The 20,550-nt window shown below is 44.9% G+C and overlaps 2 protein-coding genes across 3 annotated transcripts in view; one reads left to right on the forward strand and one right to left on the reverse strand.

Moving 5' to 3' along the window:
• The window catches only part of TRIM55 (tripartite motif containing 55), a 53,262-nt gene extending 39,197 nt beyond the window's left edge, over nucleotides 1–14,065 (forward strand). Inside the window, exon 10 of one of the 2 annotated variants that reach the window (XM_054985700.1) lies at nucleotides 13,350–14,065. In XM_054985700.1, the coding sequence (XP_054841675.1) occupies nucleotides 13,350–13,469 (120 nt within the window). In that variant the 3' untranslated portion in view covers nucleotides 13,470–14,065. The remainder of the gene's footprint in view (nucleotides 1–13,349) is intronic. The other variant, XM_054985701.1, reaches the window with a different exon arrangement.
• A 3,446-nt stretch (nucleotides 14,066–17,511) lies between these two features.
• Nucleotides 17,512–18,063, reverse strand: CRH (corticotropin releasing hormone). Its single transcript, XM_054986072.1, has one exon. It carries the CDS (start codon nucleotides 18,061–18,063, stop codon nucleotides 17,512–17,514), a length of 552 nt encoding a protein of 183 aa, XP_054842047.1.
• Nucleotides 18,064–20,550: the final 2,487 nt, after the last annotated feature.

Here is a 20,550-nt window from a genome sequence, read left to right on the forward strand (position 1 = left end):
AAGCAATCCCTCTTTGCATGTAATAGTCACACTTACAGTCTATATATGGTGAGTCACAAAGTATCTTCTGGTTTGTAAGGTCAGTCTTTTCTTAGCAGTCTTCTCAGATAAAGGGCAGATACAATGATTTCCTTTATTCAAATGAAGGCTGACTTTGTCTGTATATGTTTTATTGAAAACTGAGGAGTCCTTGAACTCTGATCTCTACTAAATTGCAGTTTTAAGATAGTACATGATCCTCTGAGTTAATGAAAAAGTTTTTTAAAAAATTTGAAAGGGAGAATGTTTCATTCCTTCTTTCAAGACAATTATCTCCTTCCTTGCAAAATTTTACTTGTGGGACCCAGTACCCTACATTCCTTGCCATACAATCAGAATTTTTGTGTAGTAACAGTATTTGCTTTCCATATGTAACATATACATACTGACAAGACAGCGCTTTTCTGTTGGGCGACTGCATTTTCAAGCACTTTTGATTTACAATATTTTAAGGCTGCTATCGACAGTTCAAGAGCAAAAGGATCTGCCAAATGTAGACGGTACTTAGGAAGGCTGATTGAGGGTCCACTGATAATTTTCCTCTTCACAAGGTAGAAATATTAAAGAGAATAAGCCGATTGGTTTGGATCCTACCAATGTGTTCCTCTGGCATATTCCTTTGATGCAAGACTATCTTGTGGCTAAGGAGGACTCATGCATTGGTAGAACAATGTGGTAGCACCAATGGAATGGACTGGTGGGAACCGATCTATTACTTGTGCTGGCAGTGCCTAAGGGAAAGATTATAAAACAGTCATCAGCAAAGACAGGTGCATTTATTTTTATTAAATCTATCATTGCTTTGCATTCTCTTCATTATTCAATCTTCCATCCTTGGCCTGCAAGATATTGTTTATGTTTCCGACTGATCAGCATTTGGTCTGAAGGTAACAGTGAGTAGAAATCATTCTCTTCAGACCCAATAACCAAGAAGTACTCCAAGACAGAGTAGGAGATCTGAGTAAACAATTATGTTGACATCGTACTGTGGACTCTTTCCAGCTACTGAGTAACTTCGAGGAATTAGAATGTGCTGATGGAGTTGGTGTCTCAGCATGATGCTCTATTTATGGAGCTCTTACAGATTTGAGCTGGCTTCCATAACATGTGCACTGGGTGTCCACAGTTCTTATACGCCAATCCTAGCATATTTGCAATAGCTCAGCTAAGTCATTCATTCATGATAGAGTATTACATGCATCTAAACCCCACAAATTATGCAGGCTTTGTTACCTGATCCAATGAAACTATGGTGCAAACTCTGGCATGAGTCATAATCTTAAATGGTAATGGGTTCCATTCATCAGGTCCTTTCAAAGAACAATCTATACTTTAAAGTGCTGTCTGCTTCCTAAGTGGCGTACATAGACTGTGTTCTGCGTCACAGCTAGAATCTCTGCCCTTCTCTCCACAAGGAGAGGAAGTTTGTTCTGACAGCTGTTTGAGGTCTACTTTTTGCAATGCACAGCATACAAGATTTCTTGATGTTTCCTCACTGTTTTCTTAGTAGATATTAAACAAATTGGAGTGAGTCAGTATGAAGTTCACTTTCCCACATTAACATCCAGCAGTTATTCCACTTTACTCTTCCAAACTTTCATAATGGCAATACCTTGTGTCTTTGTGCAAAGCAGCTGAACAAAAAATAGTTGTGGACAATTTACTAAGATATCATTTGAACAGACTTTAAAGGAGAAGGCAATTTGACGTGGTTGACCTGAACACAGGATTTTCCAGTAGATTAACGTGCAAACCAGACATGATGGAGGAGTTACCACAATGCACATTACCATGTGTTGTCCCATTCAAGAGTCAAGCAGGGGGGGGAGAGGCTATTTTTATACTAAAAATGAAACATGTTAGTGAGGGACGCTATTTTCCCTGTTAATTGATATTTTTTTCTCCATCCTCCTCCATTATCAGAAATAAACTGGGCTTTAAGACCAAATGCTTAAAGCAGCACAATACATCAACATAATGGGGAAGAGGGACAGAGTTTTAGTTCCCCTTACCGAAGTTTTCTGTTTGGGGTTTAAAATAGACCAGGGCTTTTTTTCAGGGGGAACATGGGGGAACGGAGTTCCGGAACCTCTCGAAAATGGTCACATGGCTGGTGGCCCCACCCCCTGATCTCCAGTCAGAGGAGAGTCTGGAGACTCCCCTCTGTCTGGAGATCAGAGGGCGGGGCCACCAGCCATGTGACCATTTTCTCCAAGTGCAACCCACTGAGTTCCACCACCTCTTTTCCCGGAAAAAAGCCCTGAAATAGACCCACCTACATTTCATATGCCCTGACCTGGATAGCCCAGGTGAGCCAGATCTCATCAAAGCTCAGAAGCTAAGCAGGGTTCGCCTTGATTAGTAATTGAATGGGAGACCTCCAACGAAGACCAGCGTTGCAGAGGCAGGCAATGGCAAACCACTTCTATTAGTCTGTTGTCATGAAAACCCCACCAGAGGTAACCCACCATAAGTTACATGTGATCCTCTAACACGCCTCCAGAGGGCCTCTTTACACATTACAAAGTCCTTGTGTTTGTTGGGCAAGGATACAAGGACGTGGAATCTGACATCCAGTGATAATTTCGTGCCTCCCGGAGTCATGCAAGCCTTTTTCTCCTCATGACTGGAGCTCACAAGCAGAAGCAGCAGCTGCCTTTCCCTCCATACGGTTTTTTTCCTCCTCAAGGCACCCCATGGAACTGCAGTTGACACTATTGCAATACTTATGTGCAGCTACACAAGTAACGTGATTTTACAAACAGAGCTAACAGCTGGTCCATGGGGCACACTAGCCTGGTGCTTATCCTCCTGCTAAAGATATTCACAGTAGCAGAGGCTGGAGTGAAAGAGAGTTGAAGGTGGCATGATAGAAGTCCTTTACCTGAGATGTGCAGACTAAGAATTCCTTATTTTTTAAAAAAGAAACTTCACTCTGTTTTGTTCATTTGTCCTCCTTGTTGGTCAAACAAGTTTTACAGGTTTTTGAAGTGCTACAAAAAATATTTCAAACCATTTTTGAATGATCATATACATACCAGGGGCAATAATGTCTCTCTGTCAGACACCCCCTTCGGTGCTCTGAAAACCTCTGAAGCACAAGATACCTTGTAAACAAGTAACCAATTATAGCAGCACTTATTTTCCTAAGAAAAGAGCCATCGACTTTCTTTGGTTATTCTGGTAGTATAGATGTAAACTTACTCTATCAAGCCCCATCTTACGCTGAATGTTTTGTGAGTGTATTTGTTTCTCGAGAAACTGCGTCCTTTTAAGACTTGTTTTTGGCATCAGTTGATAGTACTTGATCACAAATGGTTTGTTGCAAAGCGGGCTCACCCTTTATTTGTTTAAGATTCAGGGTTGGATCCCAAAGATCCATTCCTACTACCACTTGTGCTTTCGCCCGATGCTTGGAGCCTTCCCCTGTAGAAGATCATCCTGTATCAGGGGAAGGCTCCTAGTGCCATAGGAAACAAACAGCATTAGTGGAGTGGATCTGTTGGATTCAACACAGTGTTCCAAGTACTCGGTGCTTTAAAATACTATTTAAATTAGACTAGCATTTAGCTTATTATTGTACTCTGTGTCTATTTAAAAGGTTCCCCAGTTCTAATTCTGCTCTGCATTTCAGACTAAGATGATCATCACCTCTTCTCCAATGTTTGGTTAACAATAGAACAATGAAAAGTTGGAGGCAGACAGATGTGTTTGATTGAACAAACAAGCATCTGGCTTTCTACCTAGCATCATAACCTCCAGGGACTAGGAGGATGAAATGCCTCCCTCCAACCCTGCTGTTGTGCAATGCCAGGTCCATAAATAATGAGACCAACATGCTGCAAGACTACATTGCAGCAAAGACTGTGGACCTGATATGCATGACCGAGACCTGGATGAGAGGGGTGTGTGTGTGTGTGTGTGTGTGTGTCCTGGTGTCATCCATGGCAGCACCGGGACTCTCCCAAATTGTTTCAGTTCCCACGCATCAAGCAGGCCACAAGCTAGATTTGATCTTTGGGATGGGGATACAGGTGGACCTTGATGCCGTTAAAGCAGTGCCATGGTCGGACCACTTTGTTCTGAAGGCTCATTTGGGAGCACCAGCCCCCTCCTGCATAGGCAGTGAGCGAATACATGCTTGCCCGCAGAGACTAATGTATCCAGTTGGTTTCCAGGATGCTCTGTGGGATCTGATGCCTCCTGGCGGCTCATTGGATGTCCCAGGAGGAAGTTGACAGGATCCTGCAGCAGGTGAGGCCCACTATGTGCTCCCTGGACCCCTGCTTTTTGTGGCTGGTGAAGGCCAGCGTGGATGGGTTAGAGGTCCAATTGGAGGCTATTATTAATCAATCATTGAGCTCCAGGGTTTTCCCTGGAGCCCTGAAGAAAGCTGTGGTGAGGCCTTTCCTTAAAAAACCATCTTTGGACCCCATCGATCCATCCAATTACTGACCAGTCTCAAACCTCCCGTTTCAAGGGAAGGTGATTGAGTGGGCAGTGGTGGAATAGCTGCAGGTTTTCCTGAAGGATTCTTCTGTCCTGGACCCATTCCAGTCCAGTTTCCACCCAGGACACAGGATGGAGACAGTACTGGTTGCCCTCATGGACGAGCTTCGCAGACATCTAGATTGAGGTCTGTCAGCACTGCTGATTTTATTGGATCTTTCAGCAACGTTTGACATGGTCGACTGTGAACTGTTGACCCCCTGCCTCGCCAAGGTGAGGATTTGAGGGACTGCCTTGCAGTGGCTTGTCTCCATTCTCCACAGTCGGGGACAGAGGGTGGTGCTCAAGGAGAGCTTATCTGCACACCAGTGTCTGGTGTGCAGCATTCCACACCAGTGTCTGGTGTGCAGCATTCCACATGGGGCAAAACTGTCCCCCTTGTTATTCAACCTGTTTATGCACCTCCTTGCCCAGTTGGTGTGAATTTTTGGACTGGGTTGTCACCAATATGCGGTTGGCACCCAGTTGTATCGGTTGATGGGCAACCAGCCTGACTCTGCCCCGGATGTCTTAGTAAAAGCTTTGGAGGCTGTAGCTGGATGGGTAAAGCAGAGCCAGCTAAAGTTGAACCCGGTAAAGACAGTCCTATACTTGGCTGCGGGTTGCCAGATTTGAGAATCCGGCTCCCGACCATTGATGGAGTGCCATTAGTGCCTGTCTCATTGGTCCGGAGTCTTGGAGTGCTACTGGATTTCTCCTTATCAATGGAGGGCCAGGTCACAGCAACTGCCCAGTCTGCATTCTTCCATCTTTGACAGGCTAGGCAACTTGTGCCCTATCTATCAACCTGCAACCTAACTACAGTGATCCATGCAATGGTCACCTCCAGAACTGATTACTGTAACTCGCTCTATGCAGGGCTGCCCTTGGGTCTAACTCAGAAATTACAGCAGGTCCAGAACGCTGCTGCACGTGTCCTGATGGGCACACTATACAGGACACATATTACTCCCATCCTGCAGCAATTGCACTGGCTCCCCATTGAATTCTGGATTAGGTTCAAGGTTTTGATTTTAACTTTTAAAGCCCTAAAAGGACTGGGAACACCGTACCTGTGGGACCGCCTCTCCCTGTATGTACCCCAGAGAGTATTAAGATTGGCAAATAAGAACCTACTGGTGGTTTCTGGCCACAGCCTAGTAGGCCCCAGTCAGAGGACACCCGGGCCTGCCAAGATTTTATATCCTTTCAGCGGGCCTGTAATACAGAGATGTTCCACCAGGCATATGGTTGAGGCCAGTCCTTGATTGTTTAGGAGCCTCCCTACTGGTGTCCTGCCAGGGGGGCAACATTATCATCTGCCTCCCTATAAGTGCACTCTCCGGATTATTATAAACTGTGGCCCCACCCCACCCCTTCTGTTCTGTTGTTTTATATAATGATTGGGAAATTGGAGGGGGGCCGCCATTCAAAATGTTTGTATTTATGGTCTTTTTGGTTTTTAACTGTATTTATATGTTTTAATGCCTATTGAGCATGTTATTGTAACCCACCCTGAGCCCATTCATGGAGGGCTATAAATAGAGGGAGGGAGGGCTATAAATAGAATGAATGAATGAATGAATGAATGAATGAATGAATGAATGAATGAATGAATGAATGAAAGAAAGGAGGAAGGGTGGGTTTAGAGCATCTTTTAAATTGATCCATTTAGGTCTCTGAAAAATACAAATTAATGGACTACAGTCATTTTCAAGGGCCACCAGTCCATCACCAAAGTTCTCTGACAGAGGCTTCTTTGGCTCCAAAAACCTGCAAGAAGGCATGATGAAATGGGAATCAAGTTTGTCTTTTTCATCTACTGCACCCAGATCAAAGCCCAACTGCTAGGCGTGTTTCAAAGTTCAGGATGGTGAAGAAGCATTTGGTAATTACCTAGCACTAGCAGCCATAGGATATCAGTACCCTATCAAAAAGTAGATGGGGAATACACCAGGAAGTTGCCAGATATTGCCAAGTGCCTTTTTGCCTCTTACTCTCCAACTTGCAAAGCACTGGATAAATGGCCTCAATGCAGCATATAATTTCAAGGTATGCTTGCTCAGGGGGTCCATCTTAAATCCTTTTGTGATGCTGCTCAGCTCCCCCACTTAAGTAGATGCCAGGCACAAGGGACAAGATTTCTATGAGAGAAATGAATGCCATTCGAATTGTACTCGTGTAAGGGTCTTGCACAGTACAATAAGATTACTGATGGAAATGTAACAGACTTGGCTTTTATTGATGCCTTTGTGTAGAGCCATCCAATCTAGATTAGGTATGTAATGAAATGTAGCCTGTTGAGCTGAGCCCAAAGAAACTCTCATATTATATTGATACAGTCTTATTTAAGGATCTGCTTTACCTGGAAAGGTTTCCCCATTAGTTTAACATTCCTAAATTATGCTTGACATTATATCCTTGAGGAAACTTAGCCAGCCAACAAACAAATAGGAACACTGAATTCATTTGCTGAGGTCTATTTTTGGAATCATTAAGGTTGTGAAACAAACAGCCTTACATTATCCTTTTGCCACAGAGCTCTAATTGTAATAGAATGAAAATCTATTTCAGTAAGACATTCAGTCCCCATGGGTGCTAAAAGTTTACTGCCGACCACCTTGCTGAGAATTGAACAGCTAATCTTATGATGGATGGTGTTTGCTGGTGCATATTTTTACTTGCCTACCATTATGTAGCTGAAAAATTTATTTCATTAAAGAAGAATTTCAGTTAGCTTCCAGAGAATTAAAAATAGACACAAGAAAAGAATTCTTGCAGCAGTAATGTTATGATAAAAGTTGACAGCTGCAGGAATTTTTGCCGAAGGCATAATATTCTATGCAATGTAAACAGAAAGTCTTTAGAGAAAGTTGAAATTGTTGTAAAATAACTTGTAATTAGGATTTCAATTTCCTCTACATATTTTATGACAACTAATTAGTACTCAACTATTGGAAACAACTAAAAACATCCTATGCATTAAGTGATAAATTAATACTGGGTAAAGCATTTCATAATAGAGAAGACATAAATTTGAAGCATGAGGTTTGAATGGAAAATTGTACATCTTAGATCTGAAATATTTCAACCACTGAGTTCTTAAGCTCATACTTCTCAATCTCAATTTAAGTCAAGGATGCTGGCAGCTAAAGTTGGAAGAACTCAAACTTTTATGGTAAAAATGGGATTTCTCTTTCTTCTATAAATTGAGTTTGACACCACAATTTTTTGGGAAATCTGGAATTTATTTTTAATAAGAGAACATCAATATTTTGAAGTTAGGCAAAATATTATTTTCCCATTATGTTAAACTTGTCTTTTTCTCCTTACGTGTTAACACACCATAAAAAGAGTTAAAACTTAGTGACCTTGTTTGTTTGTTTGTTTGTTTGTTTGTTTGTTTGTTTGTTTGTTTGTTTGTTTGTTTGTTTGTTTGTTTGTTTGTTTGTTTGTTTGTTTGTTTGTTTGTTTGTTTGTTTGTTTGTTTGTTTGTTTGTTTGTTTGTTTGTTTGTTTGTTTGTTTGTAGTCTCCCTTTCTCACTGAGACTCAAGGTGGATTATGCAATGTAAATCAATGCAATAAATGAGATGAAACTCTAATAAGCAATGTCATAGGACTAGGATTGCAGATTTGAGAGATCAAATGACAGAGCAAGTTCAAAAAATGGACCAATCTATGAAATAAGTTTCTGTAGAAGTGAATCAAATTAAGCAGAAAGCTGAGACAATAGAAAACAAAGTAGATTCTCATAATATTTTGATTGAAAAACAATTAGACACCTTGGCACTGTTAGAAATGCAAGAAAAGGAATTTGCCCTGAGGTTTAGATTGATTCCAGAAGAAGATGGTGAGGATATTGTAGACAAAATGACTGTGGCTTTGGCGGACTGTGGCTTTGGCGGACTTTTCGGACTGGGATCAGGATGCAATGCAAATGGAAATTGATTGAATATGCAGAATTAACTCTAAATTTACTATAATGAGAAAGCTCCCAAGGGATATGCTGGTCTACTTTGTAAGAAGAGTGAAGGAGCAAATTCTACAACAGCACTATATCACAAAATTAATAATTGGTGGTGCCCAGATTATAGTTTTGAAAGAAATTCCCATCTGATTTCTGCGTAAATGCAAGGATTATAGCTTTCTAGTGGAAAAGCTAAAACAGAAAAATACTGTTTTTGATGGAATACTCCAGAAGGTGTGGTTTTTACATTTCAAGGGCAATGATTTAGACTGAACTCAGTACATAAAGCCAGAGACTTTCTTGAAAAATATAGGCATCAATTGGAGCAGAGCAAAGAGGAGGAGGAAGTAGATGCCCGTCCTTAACTCTGCTCTTTACTTTTACATATATTGGGATTCCCCCCGCCCATTTTATTAAATTTTAAAATTTCACGGCACTATGGATTACAAAAGTTTAACATGGAATATTAATGGAGCAAATTCAGCCCCAAAATGGAACAAAATTTTTCACTGCTTAAAGAAACTAAAATATGATATGATTTGTTTGCAAGAAACCCATATTAGGAGAAAAGATATAAAATTTCTGACTTATAAAATTTTGGTTGAAGAATTTATAGCAGCAGATACCAAAGAATTGCTTTATACATCAAGCCACATTTAAAGCCTAAATTGATAATGAGTGATGAGTATGGAAGCTATGTGGCGGTAGAAATTGATGTACAGGGGACAAAAACATTGGTGGTGGGTCTTTATGCTCCAAATGAGAATAAAACCGGATTTTATTTTAAAAATGGGGATTGTTTAACAGATCTAGCATATGAAAACTATTGTTTGATGGGGGACTGGAATGGAGTGATCGATCCAAAGATAGATAGATGCTCTGAGAAACATATTAAGATGAACCAGGGTAAACTACCTAAAGCTTTTTTTGATCTAACTGACAATTTAGTTCTGATTGATTTGTGGAGACAGAAAAATGGTAACGCAAGAGAGTATACTTTTTTTTCAGAAAGACATAGATCTTTCTCAAGAATAGATATGATGTTGACATCAAGGGACATTGCCACCAAGGTGGTTAAAATAGAGGTCCCACCCAAGACATTTTCAGATCATAATCCAGTATCCCTTACTTATAGGGGGAAAGGGGGTACCTTTAGGTGGAGATTCAATGAATCTCTGTTACAAAATGAAGGGACTATCAAAGACTATCAAAATGCTCTCCTGAACATCATTAGTTCATCTAGTTGCTTCTTCACACTCCAAAACAATGATTTATCTTATGTTGCTTCAATCCCAACATGTAGCATGAATCTCTTATGCCACATGTGAAAACTCAGTTTCCCTTATACACAAAATAAGGTATACATTCAGAAAAAGTTATATGGTTGAGTATTCCCCCTTAGATGAATTGCACTTTTGAAAGTGCACCTCTATGTACAAAAATTCCATGTGTGTAAGATTAGCACCTTGGAGAAATCCTGTGCTTCTGCGAGCATTGTGCACAGAATAGATAGATACTTCTGAACTGCGCTTACATGAGTACAGGAGAAGTTATAAAACTTTGTACTGAAGAAAGTTGTTTGTTTTACTTTGTTAAATCCAGATAAGATTGCTAGTATAGAAGTGGGGAACATGACTAATGATTTTGGAGACAGCAAGTGTCAGTGTGATTTTTTTAAAAAATAGTCTACCTTTAGGTTTAAAATAATAACAACAGGAGATAAAAATAAACCTTGAAAAGCCCATTTTTCTGCATTGAACTTTATGGAGTGATAATGCAGTCCTAAGCAGAGTTACACACTTCTAAATCCATTGAAATAAATGTGCTCAGAAAGGCATTGAGTCAGCTTATTTTTGCTCTGTAAATGTTTATATCTCATCCATAGGAGCCCAAAGTATCCTCATATTCAGTGTAAAGGCCACATTACTGAGCAGATCCAGTTAAATTAAAAGCAGACATAAGAAGCCCAAATTTAAGCATCTAAACATTCTGTGCATTCTGCAGATAGACTCTATAGTCTGAAGTCCTCTTTGCTGTCTTCTCCCAAACTACATAGCACCTAAGGATGTGGGATATATGGGGGGGGGGATACTGTATATTGATTTCCCCCCACTCCTCCAGCAGCCTATGGGATGGTCTGTTTCTTGTTAGGTTGAATTCAACTGAACATTGGCCAGTTTCATGTGGATTATTTGTCCAACATTCAATGCTGTTGGGATTTTTCTCCTGCTTCCCCACAGAATCATGGTGCATTTATCCACATTCTGGGATTTCCCCAGCATTTTTTCTGATCTTTCCTAAACCTACACTGCTGTGAAATTTTGGGAAAGATTGTAGCAAGTCCTGGATGACTGTCATGTGGGTGGAAAAGTTTGGATTTTCACAGTCCTGCCCTTGCAGCTGCAATTTTCCCTGCCCCAGTCCCCACAATGGCCACCTCCTTCTCCTGCCACTCTGAGGACCTCTTAAATCAGCAGTTGAAGGTTGCTATATTGTTATAACCATATAATAATATAGAGAGGGATGGCTGCAGGAGCTGCAGGAAACTACAGGGGAAACCACTCTGTGGAAGCCTCATTGCCACTATACTGTATCAGTAGCCACAATGGAGAAACTACATAAGCCCATCCCCATCTCCACGTGGAAAACACCAGTGAGCCTAGGATTTATTTATTTTATTTGTGTCATTTATAGTCCACCTTTCTCACTGAGACTCAAGGCAGATTACATAGCGTGAGATTAGTACAATCAGTATCAAGGACATTTCCATACAGAGTCAAGGACATTTCCATAAACAATGTCATAGGATTTTTACTAAGACATAGCATTAGCAAGGATCCAATACAGAGTTGAAGAATTGCTGAAACAGAACATAATCAGATCAAGGACTGACATTAGATAATATACATCTAGGTCTGCTTTGAATTCCACAGCCAGTACTGAAGCAGAGTAGTGAGATGCAAATCTGTGTTTGCGGCAATAAAAACACTGCATAACTAAATCAAACAGACCCCCTAAAACAGACAACACAAGTGCTAATCCTGCACCACATTCCTTAAAAGGGGAACTGCACTATAAGGTTGTCTTGTCTTTTTTGAAATCTACTGAATTCTTCCTTCCTTCCTTCCTTCCTTCCTTCCTTCCTTCCTTCCTTCCTTCCTTCCTTCCTTCCTTCCTTCCTTCCTTCCATCAGTCTAGCAGCTGCTCAGGTATCCACAGCTGACATGCATTCATCATGTTCTGAATTTGTTAGATTAGGCATGCCCCTGGGTCATTTTAAATCAACTAAGTTAGAGCATAAGTGCTGCTTTTGAACCAGCACAGTTGGCAGCCTATTGGATGGTATGATTTGTCATAAGGGCAGCCCAGTCTAAGATGTCAAAAACTCTGGTTGAATAAAAACAAGAAAACTACATTTTAGTTTAGCAACAGGACTTATCTTATAGTAGCATGACTCTATAAGTAGCATGAAACTGCTGACTAATATCTAACCGGTCATCATCCCTCACTAATTCAGGCTTGTGTGTTTACAAAAGATGCTTGAAATGTGCCAAACCATTCTGTATCCCATACATCAGTTCATCATAAGCACATATGATAGCTAAGTATATGTTTTGTGATGGTATTATAATCTTCAAGTTATCTCTACACCTAAACTGAGTCACTAAGAATATGTTCTCCATGGTAAAGTGCAGCATTTATTTTTCTAAGACTGTGAAGGGGAAGTATTGTTCTATATAATAAAAACCATCAAATATTTAGAGAAAATACATACAGACTTCTGTTGAGTTTTCTAATGTGAAGTTAAAAAGGATTAATGGCTGGTATCCACTGTAAATGACTAGACCAAGTTAAAGGTGGAATTTATGGAAGCTTTAATCTTTTTAAAAAGTATCCAAAACATTTGACCCATGTGGGGTTTCAGATTGACTTTCAGAAGTCAAAACTGTCTGTCAAAAACAATAATACTAGTATTTTTCTGTGCCAGTGCTCAATGGTCCATCCATTATCAAAATACTTGACAAACACAAGGGCATAAACTGGCAAAGTTCTTCTGTGGAATTCCCTTTGCGTTTCTGTGTGAAATGAACGAGAGCTGCACAAGATCACACTTTCATTCATCTCAATAGGATTTATGAAGAGGAATTATGCAGATTGTGTCTATATGATTGTAATAACCATTATCATCATCGTCTTCTAATACTAAACTCAATGGTTTAGGATGGGCCTACGGACACATTATTTTCCTAGGAATCTCCCCGAGGGTGGGTCACAGATATGTTCTGGGTTCTCTGTGCTTCCTTGATCTGCAGGAGCCCAATTAACATCTGGACCATGGCATGTGTGGAGAAGGAACTTAGACCTTTCCCTCGTACTATTTTCTTGACCTGAAATGGCACTGGGGAACACCGTTTACCCTTTGGAGTGTTTGCCATATTCTGATATTCTGATATTCTGACGCGTCTGTGAACCAACTGGGATGTGTACTTGGGAAGATGTAACTTGTAATTGGGTTGTGGTTGGACAGTGACACAGGGATAGACCAGACTGGGGAAGGTGGTGGTAATCTGGTGAGAGTTTTTAGAAATGCAGAAAACATGGTTTTGTCCATTTAAGAACTCCCTCCAAACCACCCTGATGCCAACTGAACATGCTCATTGCCCTGGGAATTTAGGAGGGGATCGGTGAGATGGGGAATTTGTCCTGCTGAAGAGGAGCTTTAGGGAGAGGAAATTTCCTAGTTGTTAAAGAATCTATTTCTGTGGAATTGAATGGTGGTCAATAAACATAGCTCCAGCTTTAAAAAATGAATTTTCATTGCTTCTCTTTGTAACAATTTCTTTTCCCCTGCAGACTGGGTCTGACCCATCCCCTCAAGGGCAAGGAGAAGGTCAGCCTGGGAGCAGTGAAAGAGCTGAGGAGCCAGCTCGACATGTTTTCTCTTTCTCCTGGTTGAACTCATTGAACGAATAATAACTCTCAATCCAGCTGACTTCTGGTATACATTCTGGAGGAATTCATAGGCAGCAAATGACTTGGCTGGAACTAACAAGAAATGATATATTAAAAGGTATGGAGGATCATATTTTATCCAAAGAACTTTGTTTGAAAACTCTCACTGGGTCTGAGATGCTTGGATCTAATTTGGGAAAGGGACTAGAAGGAAGGGGGAGAAACAGCTGATAGCTAATAATGAAGCAGCTGAGGGTCAAGTTCATATTGTGAGGTAATGGCAGATATCAAATAACCTTTCTACTTGACAAACAAATGGATACTGAGTTTATGTAACAAACCTGTATGGATAATAGTCAGTCTGAGATACAACCAAGCTACTCCTTGCAAGTTGCGATTCTCACATGAACTGATCCAAAGTGTGCGCAAACAAATTCAATGTCAGAAAGTAATGTGCTGAAAATAAACACTCTGTTATTGTTATTGCAAGTGGTAAACACACGTTAAACATGTTCATAAATGTCTTGGAAATCCTTATATTGTTATGTATGTGCTTTAGCAACATTGTTAGATGTTTCATTAATGGCATTATTGTTAATAAAAATTTAGACTTTTCATTATTCGGGAACTCTCATCACTTGATCAAGCTTGGTAAGCTCTCTTGTAACCTCTGATGGGTGGGGAAGTGACGGCATAGACCTGCCTCGGCTGGTGAGTGGATGTGTTCTGTGCAGCTGCTGGGAAGGCTAAAACAGGATGAGAAAGCAGTAGGGGGGCACCTTGCCTCACCTAGGGACTGCCACCAATCCGAAGGGCAGGAACTGAATGGCTCTTTTCTTCAGCTGGTGCTTGCCAAGTCCAGCTCAGGGTCTGCCATCCTCTCATCCTGTCCTGAGCCTACAAGAATGGGTGGGGGGCATTTGAATGGAAGCAGAAAGGAGAAAAATACATTGGGAAGAGCTACCCAGCTGCCAGGGGGTCCCAGCACTGGTGGCACCTACATTTTTAGCACCCTTTCTCTGTGTCTGATGTGCTATGTCCTCTCCAGGCAAAGTGATCCCTTAATTTCAGAACTTTGGTGCTTGATTTTAAACAATTTCTTGCAGAACTTAATACTGTGTAAGCAATTCATGAAAGGTGGCCATTGTCCTCAGCTCCTAATAATTTCACTGCACTTTGTATTATCCTCTGCTTCCACCAACCCCACCCCGTTAGCTTTAACATACAATGAACCAGGTAAAGAGGATGCTTGCTTATTTAGTGGACTAAGCACTGGGACTTTTATATACACAGAAAGTGTGCAGTATTTCTCTATAAGCCCAGGAACATACGCCAATGAAGTCCATCATTATGTTAGTGACAGAGGAGGAATCAGAGTATGTGGACAGTATGGGCAAGCTAGGACACAGAAAAAAATGAAAGTATAACCTAGGAGTCTTTGATGCCATCAAAAACACTTAATTACTGTGTAGTTGGGGGGCACTTGGAAAGAAGGACAGAGCCCTGAAACTAAACTGTTATGTCAAAGCAGGTATTCTGCAGGTACAGCTTGCACTTCAAGGGAAATGCCCTCTCCTCTACACCTAAAAACAGAGCCAGAGTGGTGTAGTGGTTACAGTGTCACGGGATCTGGGAGACCCGGGTTCAAATCCCTACTCTGCCAGGGAAGCTCACTGGGTGGCCTTGGGCCAGTCACGGCCTCTCAGCATAAACTACCTCACAGGGCTGTTAATGTGAGGATAAAATGGAGGAGAGGTATGTAAGCTGCTTTGGGTCCCCACTGAGCAGATAATAACATACAGCTTTTATATGAAACGAAAAGCCTTCCTGCACCAGACCAAGGGCCCACCTCAGCCGGGGTTTGGGCTTCAGGAGCCTCGCTGTCAGTCTGCAGTAGACTGGCAGGACTGGAGCTCGGTGGCACCCCGGAGACCAACAAGCTTGTGAGAGGCTTCAGATCCTGGCACCTGGAGGAGGGAGCTCCGGCTCTGGAAAGCTTGTTGGTCTCGAAGGTGCCACTGGGCTCGATCCGCGACAGATACAAGAGCTCTTTCATCACCCTGAAGACGTGGCCGAGCGCTGGCTGGAGGTTTGCCTCCAGCAGTGGCAAGCGGTGGGGCCGTCCCGGGCAGCCGCCTGTGATGAGCCAGAAGGGGCCCACCCCGCGCTCGCCCCAGAAGCTCGCCTGCTCGCTGCAGCGGAGGGCCGCGGGGCAACGAGGCAGGGCGAGAGCCTCGGGCTGTGCCTGGAGGCGGACGCGGGGCACCGACGGCTTCTGCCTCAGCCTCCGGTCGGCCTGCGGAAGGGCAGCCCTCGACCGGGCTCCGTCCCTCAGGCGCCCCAGGCCGGTGGCCGCCCTCTGGGGAGGGTGCGGGGAAGAGGGCAGGTGGCTCGTCGCCGGGAGGCCCCGGAGCTCTCCCAGGAGCGCCGCCGGGGATGCGACGCCCTTCGGTCCGGCGCAGTGAGCCCGGAATAGCCCCCATCCGCGGTGTTCAGGCTCAAGGGAGGGGCGGAAGGATCCTGCCTGAGCACCGCTTCTCGCGACCCACGCACTAGGAAAGGGGCTCCATTGGACTTGGCCGGGGGGGGGGCGTTGGGGGGTCGTTTTACTCCCGTTGCATTCCACAGATCTTTGCCGAACGGCTTGCAGAAGGCCCTCCTCCTGCCCAGTAGGTCAGTCTCCTTAACCCGTCTCTGCTCTTTAAATAACTCTTCTTTGAAAACAACTTTTCTCTAAGCAGGCAAGCCCCCACCCCACCCTTTCTCGGATTCAACATTCTGTAAGTAAGATTTCAGTGAAAAGAACCCGATTATCGGGTCTGAAGATCCAAAAGAGAGGTGAAAAGTTACTTTCAAAGTTCATTTCTTTTTTTTAAAGTTCAGGTTAGCTATGAATTAAACCACGTCGACGCTACGGGTTGCTGTAATGGAAAGAAAACGGGGCGGAAAAAGGGGAGAAGTTGCTGTGGGAATGTCGACTGGAAACCGTTTTCTTTGGACCGACGGTCAGTGCGATTCCTATTAGCCCGTCTGACGAGTGCTCGGGAGATCTGCAGCTAGGAGGAATGTTTTGAGACAGCTCCCTTTCAATCGACCCATGCGGCAGTCATCTTGTCAGGCACAAGTCAGTGGTGCCCCCCCCCCGCCCCAGCGAAAAGCACTTTGTTACAAAGGACCGCCCCACCCTGCCCCTATCCGGAATTCTCCCCGCCAGGGGTGCTAAGCGAGTCCCCCAGTGGTGGCGAAATGCTTTCTGCGCGTGGCCAGAGGCCCCGTTGTAACTTCACGAGTCCCACGGCTGAATTCTGCTGTTCAGTTAAAGCTCTGGAGTTGGTTTCCTGGTAAATTTCGGTTCCAACGTAACCCTCGCACCATTGTACCACCCCTGCTTCCTATTTACAGCCTTTAGAGCAGGCTGGTTGAGGCAGTGGCCGAATGGACCGGGTTTCATATCCCCCTCCCCGCACGTCGGTGGGTCCACATTCCATCCTGAGATCTGAATCCCTACACAACCAGTAGGCAAGGAAAGTGTAAGCAGCCATCATTCCGTTGCAGCTTTTATTAAAAATATAAATATTAAACATTCTCTTACACAACCCAATTGACCGAGCGCTGAAAAGATGTTTTATTTGTGGAAATGCTTACAAAGAAAGAACGAAGAAGAGAAGATTCCAAGTCGCGTACACAGAGACGCCCCAGCCCGCTTCCCAGCCCCTTCCCAGCACACTGCCCCGGAATACAAGACTCTCGTTTGCCTACTTCCAGCTGCTGAGCCGCAGGATCCCACCCCCAAAGACTCAACCAGTCTTGACATGGGGAGGACAGGAAAAGAAAGGAAAGACAGTAAGTTACAAACGACACTTGGGTACAACGCTGGGCATGCTAGTGAAGGTGAGGCGAGGGGTGGGTCGACCGACGGACACCGTCTAGATGGACAAAGCTGTCGAATAAAAAGAACGAGATGGGTGCGGAACGGCACTGGGAAAGGGCGCGATCGCTGTCGGACTGGTGTGCTAGTTGGAGGATCTCTTTGGTAGGGGAGGGACGAAGGGGCCAGAGCGCTTCATTTCCCGATAATTTCCATCAGTTTCCTGTTGCTGTGAGCCTGCTGCGCCAGCTGCTCCGCTCGGGCCATCTCCAGGACTTCTCGCAGGAGATGGAAAGTCAGATCCAGGGAGATCGGCGGCTCCTCGGAGCGCTTTTCCCTCTCCCAGGCCTCCAGGTGGGCGCCGTCGCCTTCGCCTTCCCAGGGTTCGGCAGCGCCCTCTAGCGAGCGCTCCTGCAGAGGCGGCAGCTGCTGCAGCTGTTGGACAGCTGCTCGGAAAAAGTTGCCGGCGGACGCAGACTCTGCTAGGTGGCTGCTGCTGCCGGCGCCGGAGGAGGAAGGGAAGGGGGAAGAGGCAGCGGGGTTCTTGTGAAGGTTGCCCAGGCGCAAGAAATACCCTTCTCCCATGCGGAGCAAGACGGGCAGCGACTGTGACGGTGCTTGGAAGAGATCTGGCTGTTGCGGAGCGCTGTCGGCGGGTGGGATGCTCTTGCTGAGGGCTCTGCACTCATGGCAAGGCAAGAGCGCGACCAGCAGGATCCCTGTAGAGACCAGAAGCTGGATCTTCATGTTTCAGTGGCCAGATCTAAAACAAAAAAGGAACAGGAAGGGAAGGGAATTGACATCGGTTACAGACTTTCTCCCTCGGGGCAAGAAGCACAGGGATAAGCAGGCGCAGGCGTCCCGTTTGCGACCAACGCGGCCATCGCTGTCCTTGGTCCTGAAAGGTTTCCCTGTCTCCTTAGGGAAGCAGAGGCTTGCGTATCATCGTTACTGCAGCACAACCAACGACCAAATCCTTGGGCTCACAGGCGAGGAAGTTTGCATTTCCTCTTTGCGACGAGGGCTAAACGCACCTCTTTAGTAAAGGCACTAGATGGGAAGAACACGCTATCATAGGATAGGCGATTAAAGGACAAGAGCACTAGGACACGCAAGCCTTCATACAAACCCCGGGGGAGGGGGAGGGGGAAGTCAAAAACGACTGAAGCGATCGAAGAACAAAACCCAACGTAAACGCCCTTCGATGGCTACCAGAGAATCCCTTACGTGGCCACTTCTATCATGATCCCAAGGTGACTTTGTGTCCTGTGGCCATGCATACACGTATACTACACAAAATCTAGTCACACACACATCTAAACTATCTAGCAGAACCAGCTCAAGTTAAGTTGAGTGGTTAACATGGATCTTTTCATACCTTAGAGACGCCGGTAGAGTCAAGTTGGACGGGTGGAGTCAGTATTGGGTGGATCGGGTTACCCCTTTCCTCCTTCGCTCTCCGGATGTGTGTCCCTTCGAGCCGTCTCCTGCCGTCCTAGTTGATCAGATTGCTTCCTAATCAGAGCCCCGTTGCGTGATTTTTATAGGTTAGACCCTCTTCTGGAATCACGCAGCCCTTGCCTAATAAGCTGACGCTTTCTTGACAGCTCGCTTGCGTGCCCCGATCCACTGCTGAATAAATCATGGGGGCCGTTTCGGAGCAGCAATGGGCAGCGTCCTGCTATCACAACCCAGAATCTCACATCCAATTATATCAACAGATATTTATCGTCTCGTTAGTGACGTCAGCAAAGCCCGCGACGGGGGAGATCAGCAGGACTCTCTTCCCATTGACAAAAACCCTTGAATGAAGATTTCCCAAGTCCTGTGCGGAGGGCGGGGGAGCAACTGCAAGCTGCACCTCTTACTCTCGAAGGTCAAGGTGGCCCAAAACTTTCCACTTGGGTCTCAGAGGAGAAAAGTGCCTATAAGTGCACCGCCAGGTTTCTGGAGTGTTGGGTTGGGCGGAACGCCCTGTCCAAACTCCTTCGTGTGGCAATTTATGGGAAGTAAGAGTGTTAACCAACATCCGGCCTCCCCAGCCTCTTTCCCACTCCCGATTGGCAGGACAGAACACACAAGCAGCTTTTATTTAAGGCTGTGGGGGAAACATCCCCCAGAAAGACACGCTGGCAACCAACTTGAACCAACCCTGCTTTTCACGCTTTCCTTCTCACCGATACCAGAAGAAGGCAGGCGAAAAAGCAAAGCTCGGCCAAGTGGGTAAGGCGCGGGCACTCACAAGCATCTCCAGCCGTTGGGAGGGGGACAGGCAACTTGCCAGAAAAACTTTGCTACAATTTCCGTCAAGGTGGGAAGTTCCTCACTGCTAAACTTTCCCTTGATTACAGTTGTGCTTACTTTCAAGAAAGCTGTTTAGAATGAGCCGAGATCACGGTGGTCTGAATTAGGCGGAAAGGGGGAATCAGTGGGCAGCCCTCCGGCGCGAACGATCCTGGCCCTTAAGGGGGGATTGGACTCGACGGCCTCTAGGATCCCTTCCAGAATCAAGAACTCCCCTCGCCCCCGCACGCACACACACACACGCACACACTTTTGTCCTTTCCCCTAGTTCTGTCTATTCACCAGGTTTGCAGGCGAGAGGCGTTTGAGCCTAGAAAGGCATTTGAGATGCTAGCGGGACCACCCGTCTCGGGCAAGGAAGAAGTTGCAGGCATCAAAGGTAATCCTAATTCCCTACAAAGGGAGGAAAGGGGGCATTATGAGTGAAGAACCGCAAATGCCTATTATTCCGGGTGAATCATTTCTGAGCCTCGCACCCCCATTCCCAGGACAGTGTTGTGCATGGAGGCCTTCGGGCAGACTGGAACTTTGCACACCTTTGTTGTCTTCGTCGTCCTTGGTCTGAGCCAACAGGTGGCCCGAGATCATCCTCCGCTCTTCCCACCCATTTTCCGCTTGAGAGTGTCGGCCTCCAAGGGGGAAGAGCGCCGCCCGAGCCACCAGCAGTGCGAAGCCCAGGACGGAGCGGCTTCTGTTGTCGTTCTGGCGCACTTGTCCGGCTCAGGGCGGCGACGTCGCGCGTGTCGATGCAGCTGTTGTCTCTTTGGAGAGGACAGAGCCGGAACCGAAAGCTCCCCAGCTGTTCCCCGAGCCATTCTTTGGGGCTGGGCTGCAGTCTCCCGACGGACCTGGCCGGGAAGCAAAAGACGCGGCCGAGGCCTCCTGAAATCCTCACGTCAAGCAAACAACCCCTGATTTCATTGTGGCCTG

The sequence above is a fragment of the Eublepharis macularius genome, chromosome 7 (genome assembly GCF_028583425.1).
Source record: "Eublepharis macularius isolate TG4126 chromosome 7, MPM_Emac_v1.0, whole genome shotgun sequence".
Lineage (NCBI taxonomy): Eukaryota > Metazoa > Chordata > Lepidosauria > Squamata > Eublepharidae > Eublepharis > Eublepharis macularius.